Source organism: Neomonachus schauinslandi, chromosome 3 (assembly GCF_002201575.2).
Source record: "Neomonachus schauinslandi chromosome 3, ASM220157v2, whole genome shotgun sequence".
NCBI classification, from domain to species: Eukaryota; Metazoa; Chordata; class Mammalia; order Carnivora; family Phocidae; genus Neomonachus; species Neomonachus schauinslandi.
Genome location: NC_058405.1, coordinates 129972280 through 129994760, shown reverse-complemented (window position 1 = coordinate 129994760; position 22481 = coordinate 129972280). Strand labels below are relative to the sequence as shown.

Sequence of the window (22481 nt, the reverse complement as noted above, 5' to 3'; positions counted from 1 at the left end):
GATATACAAATCGGGTTGAAAGTTTATAAACGATATCCTTTTTAAATTTCTTGAATAATTGTTCTACACTTAGAGTCCAAATCGTCCTCTTGGTGTCATTAACTCCATTACCTACTGCTGTCTGGCTGTTCTCACCAGGACCTCCGACGTGTCAAATTTACCACCACTCTTCCAGCATTGGTCGAATAGGTAGCAATTTGTTTTTTCTTGTTCTTGCATAAAAATCAAATGAATTCCCTGGTACTCGTGGGTTTTTTTGGGGGGTGGGGCGGAGACAATGGATAGGAATGTATTGGGTAGCAGAGGGAATTCCACCTGAGAATAGCTCCTTAGGACAATTTATGTGATGATTCGCCCATCAGGATCAATTAATTCCCTGACGATGTTACTTTTAAAACCTCATGTATGGTCCCACATTCACCACAGTATTTTTTATTCCTTGTTTTGGGTACTGACTAGCTTTATTGCTTAGAGGATGATCCAGGTTGTGGTTCCTTACGATGGCTTGGGAGTGGGTTTAAAGCCCGGAAGCAGCTGACAAGTGATGGGACATTGATCACACTCTTCAGCCCTCCCCAGCCCAGTCTCAGCAGTACCAGCTGACAGATGTCTCTATTGAGGGAAAAAAGGAACAACCAGGAGTGCTGCTCCCTTGGCCTGTGGGGGTTGAGCACTCTGAGCAGAGGATGGTGAGTGTCCTCAACACTGCTCTTGGTTAAAGCCATAGGTGGTCGATGGTTCCCTATTTATCGTGGTACTGCCCTTCACACACAGCATAAAGCATAAGCAAGCAGTTCAGCTGCCCATCTTCTAACCCCTTAGCCTGCTAGAGGCAGTCTTCTGAGTATACCTGAACACCATAGTTTTTTAGGTGGGTTTAAACATGTTCATTCGCTCTCAAGAATTTCACGTGTGAATTTCTAAAGGCGTCGTTGAGTGTAAGCTAAATCAGCTCTGTCGCTGTGTTCTATTCCAACAATGAGGTCTTTTTCCCTTTCTTTAACAAGGTGAAGGCTCCATCCAAGGAAGAAAGTGGTGGTGTTTTTTTTTTTTCCTCAAAGCAGGAAATAAGATGTAGAAGCGTCAACCACAAAATAATCCTCAAAGCAGGTTTACCTTTCCGCAGCTTTCACTGGGACTAGCTGTCAAGGTTCTGAGGAGTTGAGGTGTTTGAAAAATCTTAGTGGAGGGGCGCCTGGGTGGCTCAGTCGTTAAGCGTCTGCCTTCGGCTCAGGTCATGATCCCGGGGTCCTGGGATCGAGCCCCGCATCGGGCTCCCTGCTCCGCGGGAAGCCTGCTTCTCCCTCTCCCACTCCCCCCGCTTGTGTTCCCTCTCCTGCTGTGTCTCTCTCTGTCAAATAAATAAATAAAATCTTTAAAAAAAAAAAAAAAAAGAAAAATCTTAGTGGAAAGGCACAAAGATCAGAAAGATGATGGTATTGTATGTGGAGAAGTTTCAGCCCTAATTCTTTCTAAAATGGTCCTGCTGGAGAACATGGAAGGCGTTTGGATAGTGTTTCACTTCCTCTCTTGGTTCACTATTCAGGTGCCCAAGGAGATCTTCACAGGCCTCATGACTGCTTGCAGGAGCAAAATGAGCTTTTAGACAAGATGGAAGCCACACTGGTGCCTGCTCTTTGACATGGGGGTGGGGTGGGGGGGATGAGCACCAGTAGTGCCTCTTGAGTCCTGATTTTTATTTTAAGTACCTGCCTTAAAACAGTAAGTCTGTTTTAAGATGGTAGGTATCTGGGAGGCAGCATGCACTGTGGTTATATATACAAGTTCTGGTGAGCCAAACTGCCTACGTTCAGATCCTGTGTCAGCCCCTCCTGAGCTGTGTGACCTTGAGCAAGGTACTTCTTCTCTCTGTGCCTCAGTTTCCTCTATTAAATGGGGCAGATGATAGTTGCAACCTCAGAGGTAGCTGTAAGGATTGTTTAAGTATAGAGCATGATATATATAGAGAGAGATATAGAGAGAGAGTACATGATAAGTCTTAGTAAATATGTTATCAATAATTTTTTAAAGATTTTATTTATTTGAGAGAGAGAGTGTGAGCTAGCATAAGCAGGGGGAGGGGCAGAGGGAGAGGGAGAGAGAGAGAATCTTAAGCAGACTCCCCACTGAGCATGGAGCCCGACATGGGGCTCGATCCCACCACCCTGAGATCATGACCTGAGCTGAAATCAAGAGTCGGACACTTAACTGACTGAGCCACCTGGGAGCCCTGTTATCATTAATTATTAACAATAGTTTTATTTATCCAGAAGTGACAATATCACTATTCTTGTTTGCAGAATTCCTCAAATCAAAATGAGGAACTGTCAACCCAAGGGCTTGCTCCACCAGTGGTCCTTAGCAGTCAATGAAATTAAAATCTTATTAAAAGGAACACAGAAAGACATGATTATTTGGGGGTTCTTTGGAAGTTTCAGTATTCCCTGGGTGACTTAGTGCAGACTGGTCTTTGTGAAAACATCAGGACCTCCCCCAACTGGGGTTACCAGTTACCATGCCATCCTAGGATCTGATTGGAATTCCAGGGATCATCTCCTTAATGGTCTGTTTTATTATATGAACATAGTATGTCAGTAAAAGATATTATTTACCTTTAGTCTCAGGATTAGCATATCTTCATATTTCTCATAAGTGCTCTACAACCTTCCATAGTTAACTCTGCTACCATAGACATTTCTATGAAGAGGAGTGATGTTATCACAACGTTTACATCCTTGCTCTTCTCACAGTTGACTATTCTAAGTCTGCTCATCTTCTTCTTAACACCCTAAAAAGTATAGGATTATGAGAAGCCTGGGGAAAGGGGAGGGGGTGAGGGAGGGGAGGGGAGGGAGGGAGGCTGTTTGTTCTGTAGCAGAGCTGCAGTCAGGCCAGGAACTGCATTGTCCTCACTTGTGCCCTGTCTTTTCAATCAGGAAACGACTTCAGTTGCAACTGGCAGCTTTTCACTCGATTTCTTCCATTGGGTAGGAAAAGCCAAGTCTTCCCAGAGTTAATGAGATCTTGCTGCCTTAAATGGCATTGGAATAAGCAGTCCTGCCTTGTTCTCTCTGAGGCTACACATAAAGCCCACAGTCTTGTTTGCCCTTTTCACTGCTGTCAAACATTCTTCTGATTTTTATTCCTCGGTGCATTATTGATGATCATCCCCAAGTCAGCATCTCTTTCCTGGCTCCTCTTCTGTATTTTGATTGCCTTTGACTCCTCTTAGTCCTTGATCTCATTACTGCACATGCCATGAACCCTTTTTCCACATCCTCCTAAGAACGACTCCCTTCCCTAAGATAATCAACCACTTTGTTTACATGGATAGCAAACTACCTGTGCCTCATAATGACCTCATGGTGTTCCTTTCTTGTCTCTTCCCTTGCCAGAAGTATTATGTTTGCCTCCTTCTGTTCTTTATTCCTCAAATCAATGTGACATCTATTCCACTCTCTTGCCCTTTTTTTTTTTTTTTTAAATCTGCTACCTGTCCTAAAAAGTCTAAATCCATTTGTTGTGCTCGGGTATCTAAGGCTGAAAGCAAATTGGTATCTTCTCAGTTTATTAGGGCAGGAATGGAAATCTGAAATTCAGATAGTTTTACTGTGTTTCATGTACTCGAGAGGAACTTGTGATATCTGACCCCTTCATAAGTACAGACCATTCCTGAAAGTTTGGTCATCTTCTCATTCAGAAATTCCAGTATCTTTGCAAGGACCAAAGCAAAAATTGAATTTCCGTGGTTGCTCTTTTTAAGCGTAAGAATGATTTGGTCCCCCGCCAGTCCTTAGAGACCCAGCACATCCTCACTGCTGTCTGTCTGTCGTCTTTCCCCTGCCATTCTTCTAATACCTTCTGATCACGGCAACAACAACAACAAAACTTCTTGGTAATTATTTTGACTGTGCCTGGCATGAAGGGCAAGGTTCTTAAAGTATACATTTAAGATTGCCTCTGCTTTCCCCATCCCAAAAAGCATTGGAATTTCTAAGAACTCAGTTTATTGTGCAAGGAGATGGTGCTCGCCAAGCACATATAACTGGTGAATTCCAATCTAGAGAAACCGAACTTAGAAAAGCTATGACTGTGGACATTATGACCTAAGTATTTGGCATACTCGGTATTTTCTTCCATCCCGAAATACTGCATTTTATTTAATGAATAATAGAGAAGTGCAGGTCCATTACAACAGTGACTCTTAGGCTGCTAAGAGTTTAAAGGTAAGGTTGCTTGAAAGCTACTGAATTTCTAGGGTATTCATTTCTTAAAAATACCTTCTTATGACTTGTAGTGGGTGCTGAATGGCTATCCTGATACCCTAAAGCATGTAAGTTAGTATTTATGATTAATAGTAATGCATACATGGAGGCTTTGAGGCTGCATTTTACTATTTAGGTAACTGCTTTTCCTCCTAAATTAATGCCACATTTCCACCAAGAGTTCAGTGAGGTTAGTGGTTCCATTCCGGCGTACTAGCAGGTAATAAAGTTGTCCCAGTGGGTGCTGTGGAAATGGGTCCCGAGGAGGTGGGAACTGCTTCCGTAGACATTCTCAAATGTAAGATAAACAGCTTCCTTGGGTCTTAAATGATGTACAGACCGTCATGCCTGAAGAGGGAAGTCAGTAGCCCTGGCATGTCCCTTCTAACCTCAAGACCCATGAGAAGCTGCTTTTCCACTGCTAACTTTATTCATACCGCTTTGGTAAAACAAATATACAAACAAAAAAATCAATTTGGAATTTCTTGCACTGAAGATGGTTTTGTTTTTTTCCCCCAGTGTCGTTTTTATCTTCTTTGTGGTAATGGCTCTTCCTTCTCTGTTACCCTGGTGGCAAGAGAACAATGTCAGGAGAGAAAAATGAATCCACTGATAGAGGGTTTCTTATCTGTTCAATTAGGATAACTAATATAGTAAGATACAGTGATTTCTCCATTAACGAATCATCTGGGGAAAAGAGCACCTCTGTATAAGGTTAGTTGCATTAAGCCCACACCCCCCACACAGCAGCGTCTTAGAATAGCTGAGCCAGCCTGCTTAATTCCTCCTTTAATTTATCTGAATCCAGGCAATGTACTGCATTAATTTTTTTCACAGTCTACGTGAGAACGTCATTTTACATGGGCAATAAATATAAAGATGAGCCGTACATGTATAAGCTTTTCATTTTTAAAATGTATACAAAAGTGGTCATAGTTAATGATAGGTTCCATCCTAATCAACATGTCCTATGACGATTAAAATCTTTTCACTTTGCCAAAGCCAAACCGGAGTTTTAGATTTCTTTGTCCAAACTTCCAACAACAGTGATAATGTTTTTCTGTGTGTATAGTCCATGTCACTAACTGGTGTCATACTGAAAACTCCTTTCCTGGAAGATGATGCCCGTCCTCCTTGGTGGACAAGGCCCAGACCCTCAGCCTCAGCCAGCTTCCTCACCTGTGTCTCCCGCGATCCCCCTGTTCCAGGCTTGCTGCAGCATGCTGGACCCTCAGTGGTGCTCTCAGACTTTCCCTGCTCCCGTCTTTCACATGCTCTTCCTCCACCTGGAACGTGCCCATTCAGCCGGCAAACCCTTACTCTCATTTCTAGATGTAGATTTAAGTATCATTCTTCCTGGAGTCCTACCTGGAACTACCCTCTAGGCAGTTGGCCTTTGCCGTACTTACCCCTTATCCCTACCCTGCCAACAATGCTTGTGGGCTCTTGCTGTAATCCTTGGGTTATGAACTGCCCACACACTAGGCAAGGCAAGGTGCACGTCGCTTATGTTTGTATGTCCCCAACATCTAGTGGGAACACCAGCGAGATGGTATACACTTGTGTAAGAATTTAATACCTGAACATTGCATGCGATTGGAACACACATCTGCTTTAAAAAGCCATAGGTCTTAATAGGCCACAGCTATTCTTGTATACAACTTCTCAACACACCATCCCCTCCCTCCATATCCCCAGCCATTGGGCCACGACATGGAGGGCCCATGTTCTCTGTGGTCTCCTCATGAGCGACTTTCTCACGATAAAATATCCACATGAAGGATCTTTGAGTAAGTACTACTTCCCAATCCCCTTTGAGACTCAGGAGGTTTGGAAACAGTAGAAGTTAAGAGTCTTGAAGGCTTTGACTTTTCAAGTTGGGATGAATGCAGTACAGGAAAATAGGAGAACAAAGTCTAAATCCCAATGATAATTGAGGGAGAAAAGACTCAGGGCATGTTGTCAGGGTCGAAGGGATAATCTTACAAGAGTGAGTGCTACATACCCAGCTTCCAGCATCTGGGAGACCTAGTGCAGAAGGGAGGGATGAGGATGTCTCAAGTTCAATGTATTGTAATCAGAAAGTACACTTGAATTCCTGAATTCCTCATAGGTTTCATTAAATTTTAGGGACAAAGAGAGACTACACCCCTTCCTTCCACCATAAAGGAGAATAATTCCATCTCTTCTACATTCTAATTGCCTAAAATTTGTTTACCATGAAATCTATCCTTCTATCCATAATGAGAGATCTAGGCTCAAATTTAATTGCAGATTCCTGGAAGAGTTAACATACTATGCTTGACAAAATGTGCTGCTAATTTATTTTCATTCATTCAATCCATAATTATTTCTGTGCACCTTCTGTGAGCCAGACCCCACGCTGGGTATTACGTGTACAACAGGGAGCTAAATAGATCTTGTTCTGTCTTCTGTGCTACAACTTGGCCAGTTGGAGAGGGGAAGAGTTTTTCAAGCATTTAATAAGGTCAAGGAGGTTCCTTCTATGGCATGGTGTAGAAGCTAGAGGTCTGAAAAGACCAGCCTTATGTCACTCTGATCAGCTCTGGTTCTTTCTATCCTATGTTCTTCTGAAAAACCATGTCCTAATCCCGTTAACCAGGTACTTGTAGATCTTTCCTTTGTTAATTCATTTAGCACCTACTGGGTGCCAGGTTCAGTGTTGGGTACTGGCTGGGACTCTGGAGGTGACAGGTGGTGTCTATTTTCAAGGAGCCTCAGTCTAGATCCCTTGTAAGTAGGATGACCATACCAATTTATCACGTAAATCAGGACATTTTTGAGAGTGCAAGACAAAAAGGATCTCTTGCAGGGTGATATGTAAACATATATCCTGCATTTGTGGCTGTCAAATCATTTTCTTCTGAGAACAGCCTTTGAAAAGGAACTTCTGCCTCTTGACAGAGGTTCTGATGCTTTGTCAGGCAACTTGTGTCTCCTTCTGTCTCCTTGGGAGTCAGCGACATAACGACAGCCCCAAGGACGGATGGTAAACTTGGACAAACATTGTGTGTGGGTTCCTTGGCTTTATGGAAACAGAAAATCGCCTAACTTTTTATTAAACATGTACTTTTTAAAAGCTCATTTTAGTGTCACAGGAGTTTAATACAAAATTTTAAAAAGAGTACTAAGAAAGAAAATAAATTGTTTTAGACTGGATCCCATACAACAACTCTCAGAACCAGTATGATAGGCATGTTCAAACTATCCTCTCTCTGTTATATGTCAGCCTTTAATTTCTGCATATATTTTATGGTCCCTAACCTCTGATTTCTCAATGACTCTACCCAACTGTGCTTTCTGTGTTGTGCGGTCTGCCCAGTGGCCCTTAGCACAACTAGCTGGTCCCTCAGATTTCTGACAGGGACATCGGCATTGACTGTAACTCCTACCACCACCCTAATCAGAGCAGTTAGCTGTCCCTGGCCACTCCCTTTATGTTATCAGCAAGCTCTGCATGCTCTCATTCAAAGAGAGGTGGGGAAAGGGGAATTGGTCAGGGGGTAAGGGAGAGAAGATTATGGAGATGGTCTTTCAGATTTCATCCCGTGTAAGAGTGAGACCTTTGTTCAGTGTAATTAATGTCTCACGTTTACTAGATAAGATCAAAGCTGCAGGTACAAAGCAGACGTCTGCCAAACTCATGCCAGCTTATTTTCATGCAACAATTAACAGTGATTTATTAAAAATACAGAACAAATGTTAAATTGAATATGACACTATGACAAGAAGCTTCTTTATGAAGTGTTTAATTTTATTTCATAAGCTTTTTTTCCACATTCCTAGTCTCCATCTTTTATTCTACTGTTGATTATGAAGTTTCTGCACAAAGTTCCATTTAAATATCTTACCTGTTGTTGGAGATACTATATAACACAGCCAGTTTTCTTAGACTTGATCCAAACCAATCTATCAAGAATGGTGGTGGAAGGAAGGGAGCAGGTTAGTATTATGTGGGGAGCAGTCCAAAGTAGTCCTATTCACTGTGATCCATGTCCTGGCTTGTGCCACAATGGTAACCAACATTAAGTACATCGTGAAGTTCAACTAACTTATGGGGATTGGGGGGGGGGGTGCGGTGGAATGGAGGTAACAAGACTTTCTCAATGAAGGAGTCAGCGATTGATTTCCATCTGGTGCACACTCCATACCTCACGTGGACCTGTAAACATTTTGGCAGCCAGCTACTTTGAGTTTCATGGGTCTACGGCACAGAGAATGTGATTTTCCAAAGTTTATATTATGTATTATAAATAGCATTAGATTTCAGGTCCTTTATTCTTTAGGCTATATCCTAATCTAAAGGGGAGTCCCAGTCAACCCTTGAATCAGTTTGATTTCTTGTTGTTAAAGAAGTGAATTGGGGTGCCTAGATGGTTCAGTCGGTAAAGTGTCTGCCTGTGGCTCAGGTCATGATCCCAGGGTCCTGGGACAGAGCCCTACATCGGGCTCCCTGCTCAGTGGGGGGCCTGCCTCTCCCTCTCCCTCTCCTCTCTGCTTGTGCTCTGTCTCTCAAATAAATAAATAAAAACTTTAAAAAATAAAAAAAAAAAGTGAATTGCTCTGCCTTGGTCTGTACCTTTTACTGGCTACTAAGACCCTTCAAGTGCTTTGGAATATACCACAAAGAAGAAAATAACTCAAGAGATGAAGATAAAATAGGTCTCCTCCTCTGGGGCAGTGCCACATAATCTAAAAGGAAGCCCAGCTCTCCTCCTTCCTGCAGGATGGTCACATACGTGTGTGAGAAACGTTTGTGTTTGGAAGGCGGCCACCATGGGCCGAACTAGGAGTCCTTCAGGTTTCTCTGAGCTGTGTGCTTACACCAGATGGTTCTGCCTCAGTTGGCTGCATTGGCCCATAATTTAAATAGCATTCCTCTTCTCAGTGTGTTTACAATCTCATTAATTTTAACTTTTCCAAAGCTTTTCCCAGTCCAGAAGCCACTGGGTTAAATCTCGAGCTGTATGTGTCCTATTAGGATGTGATTATTGAAAACCCTTGTTCTAAAACAAATCAGGATAAAGCAAGAGTGACAATAAGAAAAGTGGATCCGATGAATTAAATCTTTCATTTCCCTTTGGTGTATTTCCTCTGACTGATTAGAACTTTTCTAGAATTCATATGATTTGACAAGGTCATAAAGACAGCTTGAAGCTTATTTCTGTACGTGTTTTTGTTTTCCATCAAGTGACTGGGCATTGCAGATGCCGTAAATAGTTCTTAGTCTGATGCATGGTGTACAGTGGAGAGCAGCTACCCTGTCTTACTTTGCAGTATTTGCTCCATCAAAGTCGTCTTTCAACAGTGTGTGGGGGTTGACATTGAAATCCTGGAGTATGTCTTACCTTCATGCCTCATATACATATAGTCTTGTTAATATTTCCAGAATGTGCTCTTGGGTGTGAGACTCTTCTCTTGGAGTCTGGACATCTAGTATAATTAAATAAGACCTATTGCTATAAACAGGGAAGACCTGGACAGGGTTTTCTTTTTACCTCTAGAAATAAATCAAAAGTTGGGTGGATTTCCTGTGTCTTATCTCTTCTGCTTTCCATGATATGATCATTTCCCTCTCTTCTTTAATTCTCCTCAGACTTGTGATCTACACATTAAAAGAAAATCTGTCGTAGGGCTGAGGTTTCTGAACTCTCTAGGGAGCTCTTGGAGATTTTCCAAGATGTAGGCTGATACCGTTTGAGCTCTGAGACCTTGGTATTTGTGTTTTTATCAATTACTAGATGAGCTAGAAGATCTAAAAAGCTTAGCTCTGGATGAAGAAACACCTATCGTTCCTTAACAAAGGCTTTTGGTTCTTTTTAGGAAAAGCCTTCTACTTAATGGGGAAAAACCGCATTTATAGAAACTCTTTAATTGTTAGAAAGTGACCTTAAAAAGATTATATGAAATATGCATGTGGAAAGATGTTCTATCAGGGAAACGCACATTAAAATTAAAATCAGGTGTTGGCAAGTGTGTAAGAAACTGGAACTCTCTCACACTGCTGGGAGGAATGTAAAAATGGTACAATTATCCTAGAAAACATTTCAGTAATTTCTTACAAAGTTACACATGCACCTTATGAATCAGCCGCTCTACTCCTAGGTATCTACCCATGTGAAAGGACAATGTGTGTCTATACAGACTTACACATGTACACTGATAACAGCTGTATTTCTAACAGCAAAACCTGGAAACAACCCAAGTGTCCATCAAGAGATGAATATGTAAACTGTGGTATATCCATACAATGGAATACTACTTAAAAAGGAATGAATTATTGATACATGGTACAACATGGATGAATTTCAAAATAATTATGGTGTATGAAGAAAGCCAGACAAGATAAGTATACACTATATGGCTCCATGTGTATAAAATTTTAGAAATGCAAATTATAGTGACAGCAAACAGATCTGTGGTTTCCTGGGTAGAGTGGAAAGAGCAACAGAGAAGGGAAGGTGGAGGGAATTTACAAAGGATTGAACGAAATCTTGGCATATTTTGGATATGTTCGTTATCTTATTTGTGGTGGTTTCATTGGTATATATGTGTATGAGAACTTACCAAATTATACACTTTAAATATGTACCATTTATTATATGTCAGCTGTATTTCGGTAAGGCTGTTCTAAAAATAAACAAAAGGCCTCACCTCCAAGTTGCTTTTGGGACAGCAATTTAAGGTTATCCAGGGCATCACCCCAGTGAGTATCTGGTAAAAGCTAAAACCCCTCCCCTGAGAAATGTGCACACAAACTTTTACCTACAATTTAGAGGGTTTCAAAACTATTTTCCAAAGCAAATACATTCCTACCTTCATCTCAGGTGAATTTTGGATATGCTTGGCAAGTGTGACTTTAAAGTTTAGCCATTCTTCATACAGTATTTTTAGTTTTTTACTTTCTTTATCGTCATTCTAAAGAGGAATTAAGCCATAAACATACTGCTGTGTCCTCTCCACCAGCTAAATGGAGCTACAATTTCATTGATTATACCATTTCATTGCTTTCAAAAAGAGTAATAATAACATAATGATTATTGGGCACTTCCATTACCTTACTCTGGTCCAGTTCATAAAACTCCACCTTAAACACAATAAAGGAAAATCAGGACCAATATAGTAATTTTATGATTATATTTTAAAGGACAGATTCAATAGCTGCCAGTTTAGCTATTCCAGACTGTTTCAAGCTTTCCCATTATGCCAAGATAATACCAAAAAACTGGACTTTACCCAGACCTTAAGGAGAATGGCAAGTGCATTTATTTTTTATTTCCTATAATCTTTTTCTGATATAAATAATGCTCAAATCTTTTTCATATTTTGTCTCAAAGGCTGATTGCTTATGGTACCTGTAACATTCTCTTCTAATTACTGCTTTTTCTCACCATCTACAAATCTAATGCAGAGAAATGGCAAATAATATACTCATTCCTCCTTTTCCTCTAATATTTTATTTATCATTTGTCCTGTCTTTTTTTTTAACGTGTCAGAATAGCCAGTTTTATTACTTTAATTCTAGTACAATTAACATACAGTGTAATATTAGTTTCAGATGTACAATATAGTGATTCAACACTTCCATACATCACCCAGTGCTCATCACAACACGTGCACTCCTTAATCCCCATCACCTATTTCTCCCATCCCCCCACCCACCTCCCCTCTGGTAACCATCAGTTCTCTACAGTTAAGAACCTGTTTCTTGGTGTTTCTCTCTCTCTTTTCCTTTGCTTATTTGTTTTGTTTCTTAAATTCCACATATAGTGAAATCATAAGGTATTTGTCTTTCTCTAATTTCTCCATTTTCTAGCATTATACTCTCTAGCTCCATCCATGTTGTTGCAAATGGCAAAAATTCATTCTTTTCATGGCTGAGTAATACTCCATTGCATATATGTACCACATCTTCTTTTATTAAAAAAAAAAAAGATTTATTTCAGAGAGAGCACAGCAGAGGGAAGGGAGAGGGAGATAATCTCCAGCAGACACCACACTGAGTACAGAGCTCGACATGGGGCTCGATCCCACAACCCTGAGATCATGACCTGAGCTGAAACCAAGAGTCAGATACTTAACTGACTGAGCCACCCAGGTGCCCCTGTACCACATCTTTATCCATTTATCAAGTGATGGACACTGTAGATAATTGTTCTATAAACATCAGGATGCATGTATTCCTTTGAATTTGGGAAAATCCCCAGTAGGGTGATTACTGGATCATTGGGAAGTTCTATTTTTTTTTTTTATTTATTTATTTGAGAGAGAGAGAATGAGAGAGAGCAAGCACATGAGAGGGGGGAGGGTCAGAGGGAGAAGCAGACTCCCTGCCGAGCAGGGAGCCCGATGCGGGACTCGATCCAGGGACTCCAGGATCATGACCTGAGCCGAAGGCAGTCGCTTAACCAACTGAGCCACCCAGGCGCCCTGGGAAGTTCTATTTTTAAGTTTTTGAGAAACCTCTGTACAGTTTTCCACAGTGGCTGCGCCAGTTTGCATTCTCACCAATAGTGCATGAGTGTTCTTCTTTCTCCACATTGTCACCAACGCCTGTTTCTTGTGTTTTTGATTTTAGCCATTCTGACAGGTGTGAGGTGGTATCTCATCTTGGTTTTGATTTGCATTTCCCTGATGATGAGTGATGTTGAGCACATTTTCATGTGCTGTTGGCCACCTGGATGTCTTCTTTGGAGAAATGTCTGTTCATGTCTTCTCATTTTTTAATTGGATTATTTGGGGGGTATTTGGGTGTTAAGTTGTGTAAGTTCTTTGTATATTTTGGATACTAACCCTTTATTGGATATACCATTTGCAAGTATCTTCTCCCATTCAGTAGGTTGCCTTTTAGTTTTGTTGATTGTTACCTTCACTTTGCAAAATCTTTTTTATTTTGACTTAGTCCTAATAGTTTATTTTTGCTTTTATTTCCCTTGCCTCAGGAGACATATCTAGGAAAATGTTACAGCCGATGTCAGAGACATTACTGCCTGTGTCGTCTTCTAGGATTTTTATGGTTTCAGGTCTCACATTTAGGTCTTTAATGCATTGAGTTTATTTTCATGTATGGGATCAGAAAGTGGTCCAGCATGTAGCTGACCAGTTTTCCCAGCACCATTTGTTGAAGAGACTGTCTTTTTTCCCCATTGGATATTATTTCCTGCTTTGTCGAAGAGTAATTGACAATATAATTGTGGGTTCATTTCTGGTTTTCTGTCCCAAAAATCTACATGTCTGATTTTGTGCCAGTACCATACGGTTTTGATGACTACAGCTTTGTAATATGATTTGAAGTCTAGAATTGTGATACCTCCAGCTTTGCTTTTCTTTTTCAAAATTGCTTTGACCATTCAGGGTCTTTTCTGGTTCCATATAAATTTTAGAATTTTTTGTCTTAGTTCTATGAAAAATGCTGTTGGTATTTTGATGTGGATTTCATTAAATCTGTACATTGCTTTGGATAGTATAGACATTTTAACAATATTTGTACTTCCAGTCCATTAGCATAGAATGTCTTTCCATTTCTTTTTGTCATCAATGTCTTTCAGTGTTTTATAGTTTTCAGAGTACAGATCTTTCACTTCTTTGGTTAGGTTTATTCCTAGGCACTTTACTGTTTTTAGTGCAATTGTAAATGGGATTGTTTCTTAATTTCTTGTTCTGCTGCTTCATTATTAGTGTATAGAAAGGCAACAGATTTCTGCACATTGATTTTGTATCCTGCGACTTCACTGAATTCACTTATCAGTTCTAGTAGTTTTTTGGTGGAGTCTTTAGGGTTTTTTATACTATCCTGTCATCTGCAAATAGTGGAAGTTTTACTTCTTTCTTACCAGTTTGGATGCCTTTTATTTGTTTTTGTTGTCTGATTGCTCTGGTTAGGACTTCCAATACTGTGTTGAATAAAAGTGGTGAGAGTGGACATCTTTGTCTTGTTTCTGATCTTAGGGGAAATGCTCTCAGTTTTTCCCGTTGAGCATGAATTTGGCTGTGGGTCTTTCATAGATGGCCTTTATTATGTTCAGGTATGTTTTCTCTAATAAACCTACTTTGTTGCGGGCTTTTATTATGAATGGATGTTGTACTTTGTCAAATGCTTTTTCTGTGTCTATTGAAATGATCATATGGTCTTTATCCTTTCTCTTATTGATGTGATATATCATGTTTGATTTGTGAAGGTTGAGCCACCCTTCCATCCTAGGAATAAATTCCATCTGATCATGGTGAATGATTTTTTTAAATGTATTGTTGGATTCAGTTTGCTAGTATTTTGTGGAGGATTTTTGCATCTATGTTTATCAGAGATATTGGCCTGTAGTTCTCTTTTTTTGTGGTGTCTTTATCTGGTTTTGGTATCAGGGTGATCATGGCCTCATGGAATGAATTTAGAAGCTTTCCTTCTATTTTTTTGGATAGTTTGAGAAGAATAGGTAATAAGTCTTCTTTAAAGGTTCGGTAGAATTTGCCTGTGAAGCTTCTGGCCCTGGACTTTGGTTTGTTGGGAATTTTTCAATTACTGATTCAATCTCCCTGCTGAATTGGGCTATTCAAATTTTTATTTCTTCCTGCTTCAGTTTTGGTAGTTTATATGTTCCTAGGAATTTATCCATTTCTTCTAGTTTGTCCCATTTGTTGGCATATAGTTTTTCATAATATTCTCTTATAATTGTATTTCTGTGGTGTTAGCTGTTTTCTCTCCTCTTTCATTGGTGGTTTTGTTTATTTGAGTTTTCATTCTCTCCTCCCTGCCACCCCCCCCCCCCCCCCCCTCCTCCCCCCTCCCTCCCAGTTTATCAAAGAACCAGCTCCTGGTTTCATTGAGCTGTTCTATTGGGTTTTTTTTTAATATATATGTATATATATAATTTATTTCTGCTCTAATCTTTATTATTTTCTTCTTTCTGCTAGTTTTAGGGTTTGTTGTTCTTTTCCTAGCTCCGTTAAATATAAGGTTAGGTTGTTTATTCACGATTTTTCTTTTCAACGTAGGCCTGTACTGCTATAAACTTCCCTCTTAGAACTGTTTTTGCTGCATCCTGAAGGTTTTAGACTATTTTGTTTTCATTTTCATTTGTTTCCATGTACTTTGTGGTTTCCTCTTGATTTCTTGGTTGACCCATTCATTGTCTAGTAGCATGTTATTTTTTTTATTTTTATTTTTTAAAGATTTTATTTATTTATTTGACAGAGAGAGAGAGAGGGAACACAAGCAGGGGGAACAGCAGAGGGAGAGGGAGAAGCAGACTCTCCGCTGAGCAGGGAGCCCGATGCCGGGCTCGATCCCAGGACCCTGGGATCATGACCTGAGCCGAAGGCAGTCGCTTAACCGACTGAGCCACCCAGGCGCCCCTAGTAGCATGTTATTTAACCTTCATGTATTTATGGTATTTCCAGATTGTTTCTTGTGGTTGATTTCCAGTTTCATAGCACTGTGGTCGGAAAAGATACATGGTATGACTTTGATCTTTTTGGATTTGTTGAGGCTCATTTTGTGGCCTAACATGTGATCTGTTCTGGAGAACGCTCTGTGTGCTTGAAAAGAATGTGTAGTCTGCTGTTTTAGGATGGAATGTTCTGAATAGATCTGTTAAATCAATCTGGTCCGGTGTGTCATTCAAAGCCACTGTTTCCTTACTGATTTTCTGTTTGGATGATCTGTCCATTGATGTAAGTGGGATGTTAAAGTCCCCTACTATTACTATATTACTATTGATGAGTGCCTTTATGTTTGTTATTAACTGTTTTATGTATTTGGGTGCTCCCATGTTGGGTGCATAAATATTTACAATTGTATCTTCTTGTTGGATTATCTCCTTTATTATTATTATTTAGTGTCCTCCTTTGTCTCTTTTTATAGTCTTTGTTTTAAAGTCTATTTTGTCCAGTATAAGTATTGCTACTCTGGCTTTCTTTGACATCCATTTGCATAATAAATGTTTCTCTATCCCCTCGCTTTTCAATATACAGACGTCATTAGGTCTGAAATGAGTCTTTTGTAGGCAGCATGTAGAGGGGTCTTGTTTATTTATCCACTCTGTCACCCTGTGTCATTCAATTGGAGCATTTAAGCCGTTTACATTCAAAGTAATTACTGATAGATACATATCTATTGACATTTTGTTACTTGTTTTGTCGTTGTTTTTTAGTTTTTCTCTGATCCTTTTTTCTCTTTTTCATGGTTTGCTGGTTTTCTTTAGTGATATATTTGGATTCCTTTCTCTTTACTTTTTTGTATATCTGTAACTTTTTTTTAAAAGGTTTTATTTATTTACCTGACACACACAGATAGTGAGTAGTGGGAGAGAGAGCACAAGCAGGGGGAGCAGCAGGCTGAGGGAGAGGGAGAAGAAGGCTCCCCGCTGAGCAAGGAGCCCAATGCAGGGCTCAATCCCAGGACCCTGGGACCATGACCTGAGCCGAAGGCAGACGCTTAACCGACTGAGCCACCCAGGCACCCCTTTGTAACTTTTTTTTTTGACTTGTGGTTACCATTTGGTTTATATATAACATCTTCTGCATATAGCAGTCTACATTAAGCTGATGGTCACTTAATTTTGAACTCTTTCTTTAATCCTCTCCCCTCTACATCTCAGATATTTGGTATCATATTTTACATCCTTTTATTTTGTGTTTCTCTTTCATTTGCACTGTTTTATAGGCATTGCTAATAGAAATGCCTTCTAAGGTGTTGTACCAGGTTTGTCCATGGATTTAGTCTTAAGGCTTCCAAGGGCAATTCCCAAAGAAGGACCAAGCTAAGAGTCATCAGCCAGCAATAATCCCAGCAGATGGGAGAACATTTGCCTCATTCCTAAAGAGAAGATCTGGGCTGCACACCAAAGTATCCACAATAGTCCATCCCTTGTACTGCTTGGATTCACCTGGGAATAATTCCTCCAGCAATGGTCGGTTTCTTTTTCTGGGGAAAGTTATAAGAGGGAAGGTTAGTGGTATGACTTAGTCCTCATTACTTTAGATAGTCTTGAGGCCACACTGACGCTCCTCCTGTCCAACCTCTACTTACCATTGTAGATTCCCTTTGTTGGGGCTACCACCTATGCTAGTCTGGGTGGTTTATCTGCAGAGTGACCTTGACTCTCATCTCTTGAAAAACAATGAAAAGTAGCCAAGTTTTCTGGTTCCTTATAGATGAGATGGGATGGAGCTAGTAGAGATGAAGAGAAGTAAACCATTTCAAACAGAGTAAAGGCAAAACTGTTGGAGAAGGCTCATCTGACTGCTGGATAGAGGCTGAGCCATTGAGGACTGAGGATGGAAGCAGGGAGACAGGAGGCTATTGTGTGAGTCTAGATGAGAGAAGGTGGCAGCTGTACTTGGGTAGTAGCAATGGAAGTGGGAAGAAGTCATCAGTCTCTGTAGATGTGCGTATATTTCAAAGATAAACCTTTTGCAAAGGTGAATTAAGATTTTGTCTGGGTTATCAAAGAGTTTGAATCAAGTGGTGAAACAAGCTCTGTAATGGGTTGTTTCAGCATGTAATGATGAAGAGTAGTGGTAGGTACCTAGAGGAGGAGAGTGGTTATGGAGCCCTTCCCGGGAAAATCTGGGGTAAGACATGGCAGAAAATGAATTAGAGAGATAGGTTGGGCCAGACCATGGAGGGTCTCATAGACTACATTAAAAACTTAGACTTAATCCTGAAGTTGATATGAACAGTTAAATGGTATTATATATGGAGGCAGCACATCCCAGTTTATGACTTAGATTCTCCAAGTCGCTTTGGTGAATGTAAGAGGGCTCATGAGTTAAGACTGAAGGCAGGGAAGCCAGTTACGATATGCAGTTGTCCAGGCTAGAGATAGTAAGCTAATACTTGTTTTGTATTTGCAACACATCAAGCACTAGTCTAAATTCTGTACGTGTATGAATTCAGTCCCCAGAAGAACCCTATCACGTCGGCACTATTAATATCCACATTTTACAGATATATGGACTCAAGCACAAAGATGTGAACGTAAACTTGCCCAAGTTCATGGGGCCACATGGCTCTAAGCAGGAGGCACGATTTTAACCTAGGCACCCTGACTGGAGAATTCATGCACTTACACACTGTTACACTCATCTCCTGAAGATGAGAGGCTGAAGATTTAGGGAAAATAATAGGGCGAATCTCTGTATTTTGTCCCAAACATAATAATTAGCTGTAATTTTGCATTAGCGTTACAGCGGTATCCATTAGAGACCCACCCTCCTATCATTTCCTTTCTTCCTTACTTAGAAGCTTGGATTCTCTTTTGGTACCTGTGTCTCTTTCTTGCTTTGCAATCCTCTGCTGACTTTCTGCAGCAACCCAGGGTACAGAGCAGATGTTTGGGATGTGTCTTTGGATCAAACAATATTGTGAATCACCTTGTCAGGTAACCCAAGTCTGTGCTTTTGTCTTTTCTCAGAATTTCCTCTTGGGGGAGTGCATTGGACTTGGTATTCACTGGGGTGCTTTTCTTCACAGCTTTTGTTTGGGAATAGCTCAAATTAGATAAATTCAGTCACGGCCCCCAGAACATCAGTACTATAGGAGATTGTTGTGAAATACACTGGTATCTGGGGAGAAAAGTGTATCTTTCCACTAATCACTTGTAATGCAAACACAGACTGTAAATAGTCATTATGTAACTGTTATTTTTCTGACTGTCCAAATATGGAGAATCTGAGTAGTACAAGGAGTTTATAGAGAAAACAGGGTCTGGAGAATGCCTGACTTAGTTTGCCAAAGAAATGTTGGCTCTGCTGTCTTGCCTCTGATAGATGACCCCCAGGACAATGTCATTTCCGTCTCTGTTTGGATTCGAATAGGGAGGTACTGAGCATCGGCGTCTTTTTCATGTGGTTGTTAATGATACTATTACAGTTTCATGAAGCATAATACCTACCTTACCTTAGGTCAAATGTTATCCAAAAAGAGCACCTAGCGCTGATAGGGATTCAAGCCTAAGTGTAACACAGAGACCCGCCCCCCCAAATAGCCAAGAAATAGATGGCTAACACCACGGTAGCCTGTAGCTGCAGCGCTAGAGCAAGGGGACAGTCCCTAGTACCTTGGTGAGTGTTTTCTGTGTCCTTTGTGCCAAGAACCAGAGCCGCTTCAGTGACTGAAGAGAGTGGGCTGGGGCGGTGGGAAGGGGCAAGCTCAAGGAAGACAACCGTCTGCATCAGAAACCAGGAGAATGAGTTCTGTTTGGGAAAGCCAGGAGGGATTGGAAATAAGTGGATGGCCACTGAGTAGGCAGGGTTCAGAAGCCCCATATTTTGAGGAAACCTGAAGCGCCTTAAAGCATGAAGTTCAATGTTACCAGCACATACTTGAGAAGCTCTAAAGTTAACCAGCCCTATCCAACCCTTCCTTCTCCGCTCATGTTCCAGGTAAGGCACATTTTTATTTTTGAAATCCAGGTGCACAGTCAGGAGAAGGGAGAAAACAGTGACACCCATCTTTTTAATGAGCATTGCTAGTGGAAGAGAAATTAGCATCACCTTGACTTCTATGTGATGTCAGTTAAATGAAGGTATTTTATAGCACTTTGCAACAAATTAGAATCAACTAAATTGAAAATAAGCCTAGCAGCTGGGATAAGTAATCAGGTAAGTGGCCAGTTTTGCTATTTTTGCTTTGAGTCAAAGACAGAATTTGAATTTCTAATGTCCCTGAGGTGTAGGGCTCACAATTGGGGAGTGTGGTTTCCCAGATGATTGTTGAAGATGCTAGCATTTCAGCTTTACCCTCCAGGTCTACAACTTGCGTAGCCATGTTCCTTGGAGATTGGCGCTAGCGCGTAGGCATGCACACCAGAGAGAGGGCTGTGAATTAGTGTAGGACAGAGCTCTGCTTTTGGCGGAACATTACAGAGCAGACTGGAAATGGATGACCCAGAACAGGGCAGTAAATCATCCACATTAACTGAGAGCCTCTAATGAAAGGGCTGAAATTCATAGGAAGACATTGTGGCGACTCATGAAATCAGCCCAAATCAGAGGAACTATTAGGACACTTTTGTGTTTTAAGAAAATAGTGATTGTGTGCACTTGCTGCAATTTGCATCCGGTCAGAATGCCCTGACATCATAAATACTGGCTTTGGTGAACAGAATCTCACAGCCGAGCTTTTTCACTCCACGAGCCCGATGTTTTCTTGTGTGGATCACTAGATGATTTTAGCATCTGAAATATGCTCAGGAAGCTGCTGAGGAGGCCAAAAAGATGCTTGGTGATGATAACTCTGTTGAGGGTGGTGGCCCAGGATCTACCTGACATGTGTGCAGGTTGGCTTGTGTGGGCAAAAGGAAGAGGAGAAAAAGATGGGGCGGGATGGGGAGTTACCATAAACGAAACTTTGCAGATTGCTCAGAGTGGAAGTATTAAGGGCAACAAATGAAGATAAAATGATGCTTGTAATTATGGTTTATAAAGAGAAATAGGCCATATTGAGTATATAATTTTCTTTTTTTCTCCTCTGCAGCTGATGGATTAAATGAAATAAACTGATCTGCAGAAAATCCATGTCTCTAGGTTGTTTTTAGTCAACCTTAGAGAAACATGAAATATACAGATTTTTCTCCTCTTTACTTAGACTTTCTATTTGAAACACTTTTCTCAAAATATTTATCTTAATTTTTTTTATCTTAAAATAGTCACATAACTTTTCAGATACCTAATTACTGAAGCAGCAGATAACTTTGCACATGAAAAATAAAAATGCTACACGGAACTTTCTCTTATTTCTTCAGTAGTCCTCTCTTTTTCCCTAACCAGCAGCGCTTGCTTGATTTTCAGTACTTGAGACTTTAGATTTGGATATGGAAAGAGCAAGGTTTTAAATTTCTGTCATCATTACCTTCTGATAATTCTGTACCCTAAGCCTAAGCCAGGGGAGTAAGCAGGAAAAGCGGACTTCTCTGCCAGAGTATCAAATATATCATGACACCGTGGAAGATGGGACGGGTCTCTGATGAATCCCACTAATACCGAAACATATCTTCACTACTGAACTCCAAACTGACAGCCTCTAGTGCTTGCCCCCTGTTCAGCCAACTTGGGTATTGTTCAAGGTGGCTCTTCACTGGTTTGACAGATTATTGTGCTCTGAGAGCATGAACACAAATGCCCAAGTCGTAGAGGTTATCCACTGTATTTTGTTGCTTTGATAAAAGTGGGTGCAGAGAATTGAGTGAATTTAATAGAGGGGTTCAAAGGCACTGAAATTCTCTTCAGAAAAACCGTTCTTTGCAATACCTCACCTCTATTTTGTGCTGCCCTCTGCTGGCTAATAAATTTCGTAGTGTGGAGTGTTGAGAAAAACCTAGAGGTCGAGAACACTGGGGGCTGGCTGCCATCACTTCTACTTTCCACTAGAAAGTAATTTCCCATTTTGTCGTATGAAATGTGGGCCCAGTGTATAGTGATGAATTCAGATGCGCTGAAGATATAAATTGTAGAAAATGTGAGACTAATTTGGTGATTTATATGGACTTTGTAATGCCTGTGAAAGAAATAATTTTGCAGCTTATTGCATGATGAGTCAGATTTTCCGAATCATTGATGTGAAAGTCCAGTGTTACTGTAAATGATTTGGACACTTTTTCTCCACGCTTGTATTTTTCAGTGGCTGCTAATTTACAGAAGATTGTAGATGATCCCAAAGCTTTAAAAACCTTGACATTTAAGTTGGTAAGTTGAAAGTTCCGGAAGGAAGGTAAATGTTTTGCCATGCTCTGCCAGCAAGGACTAATAACACGGTTTAATAACCTGCTCTGTAATTCCCTTGCTGCTCTTACTTTCTTTTGGGATCCATTTTTGCATTTGTCCTTTGCCGGTTTAACCTGTGGGAATGTTTTCTGACCACGACTGGGAACTTCCTCTTCCGTGAGCATAGCTTGTTTCCCAGGACATCTTTAAGAGCCGCCATTTGGGAAATCTTGGCACTCATGCCATTTTGCCTCCCGCTTGTGTGGCACCTTGACCGTATAGACGAAATTAAACCTAATTCCAACCAACACTCTTAATAAAGCTTTCCTAAAGTGAAAGCCAGGTGGTTCTAACTTTTAAAAAAAATTGAGGCTGATTGTTGTAGAAATGGTTTAGGTAACTGGAAACAGTTGTGGAACTACTCGCCGAAGGCTAGTGAACAAAGACATAACATTTTAACTCCACATTTCAAATCACGGTAATAGATTCTCGTAG

At 40.6% G+C, this 22481-nt stretch overlaps 1 protein-coding gene across 1 annotated transcript in view; it reads left to right on the top strand.

Annotated features, from left to right (window-relative positions):
* The window catches only part of STK39 (serine/threonine kinase 39), a 310033-nt gene that overhangs the window by 267918 nt on the left and 19634 nt on the right, over positions 1-22481 (top strand). The window contains exon 17 of the mRNA XM_021702774.1: positions 21904-21968. Within this exon, the coding sequence (XP_021558449.1) occupies positions 21904-21968 (65 nt within the window). The remainder of the gene's footprint in view (positions 1-21903; positions 21969-22481) is intronic.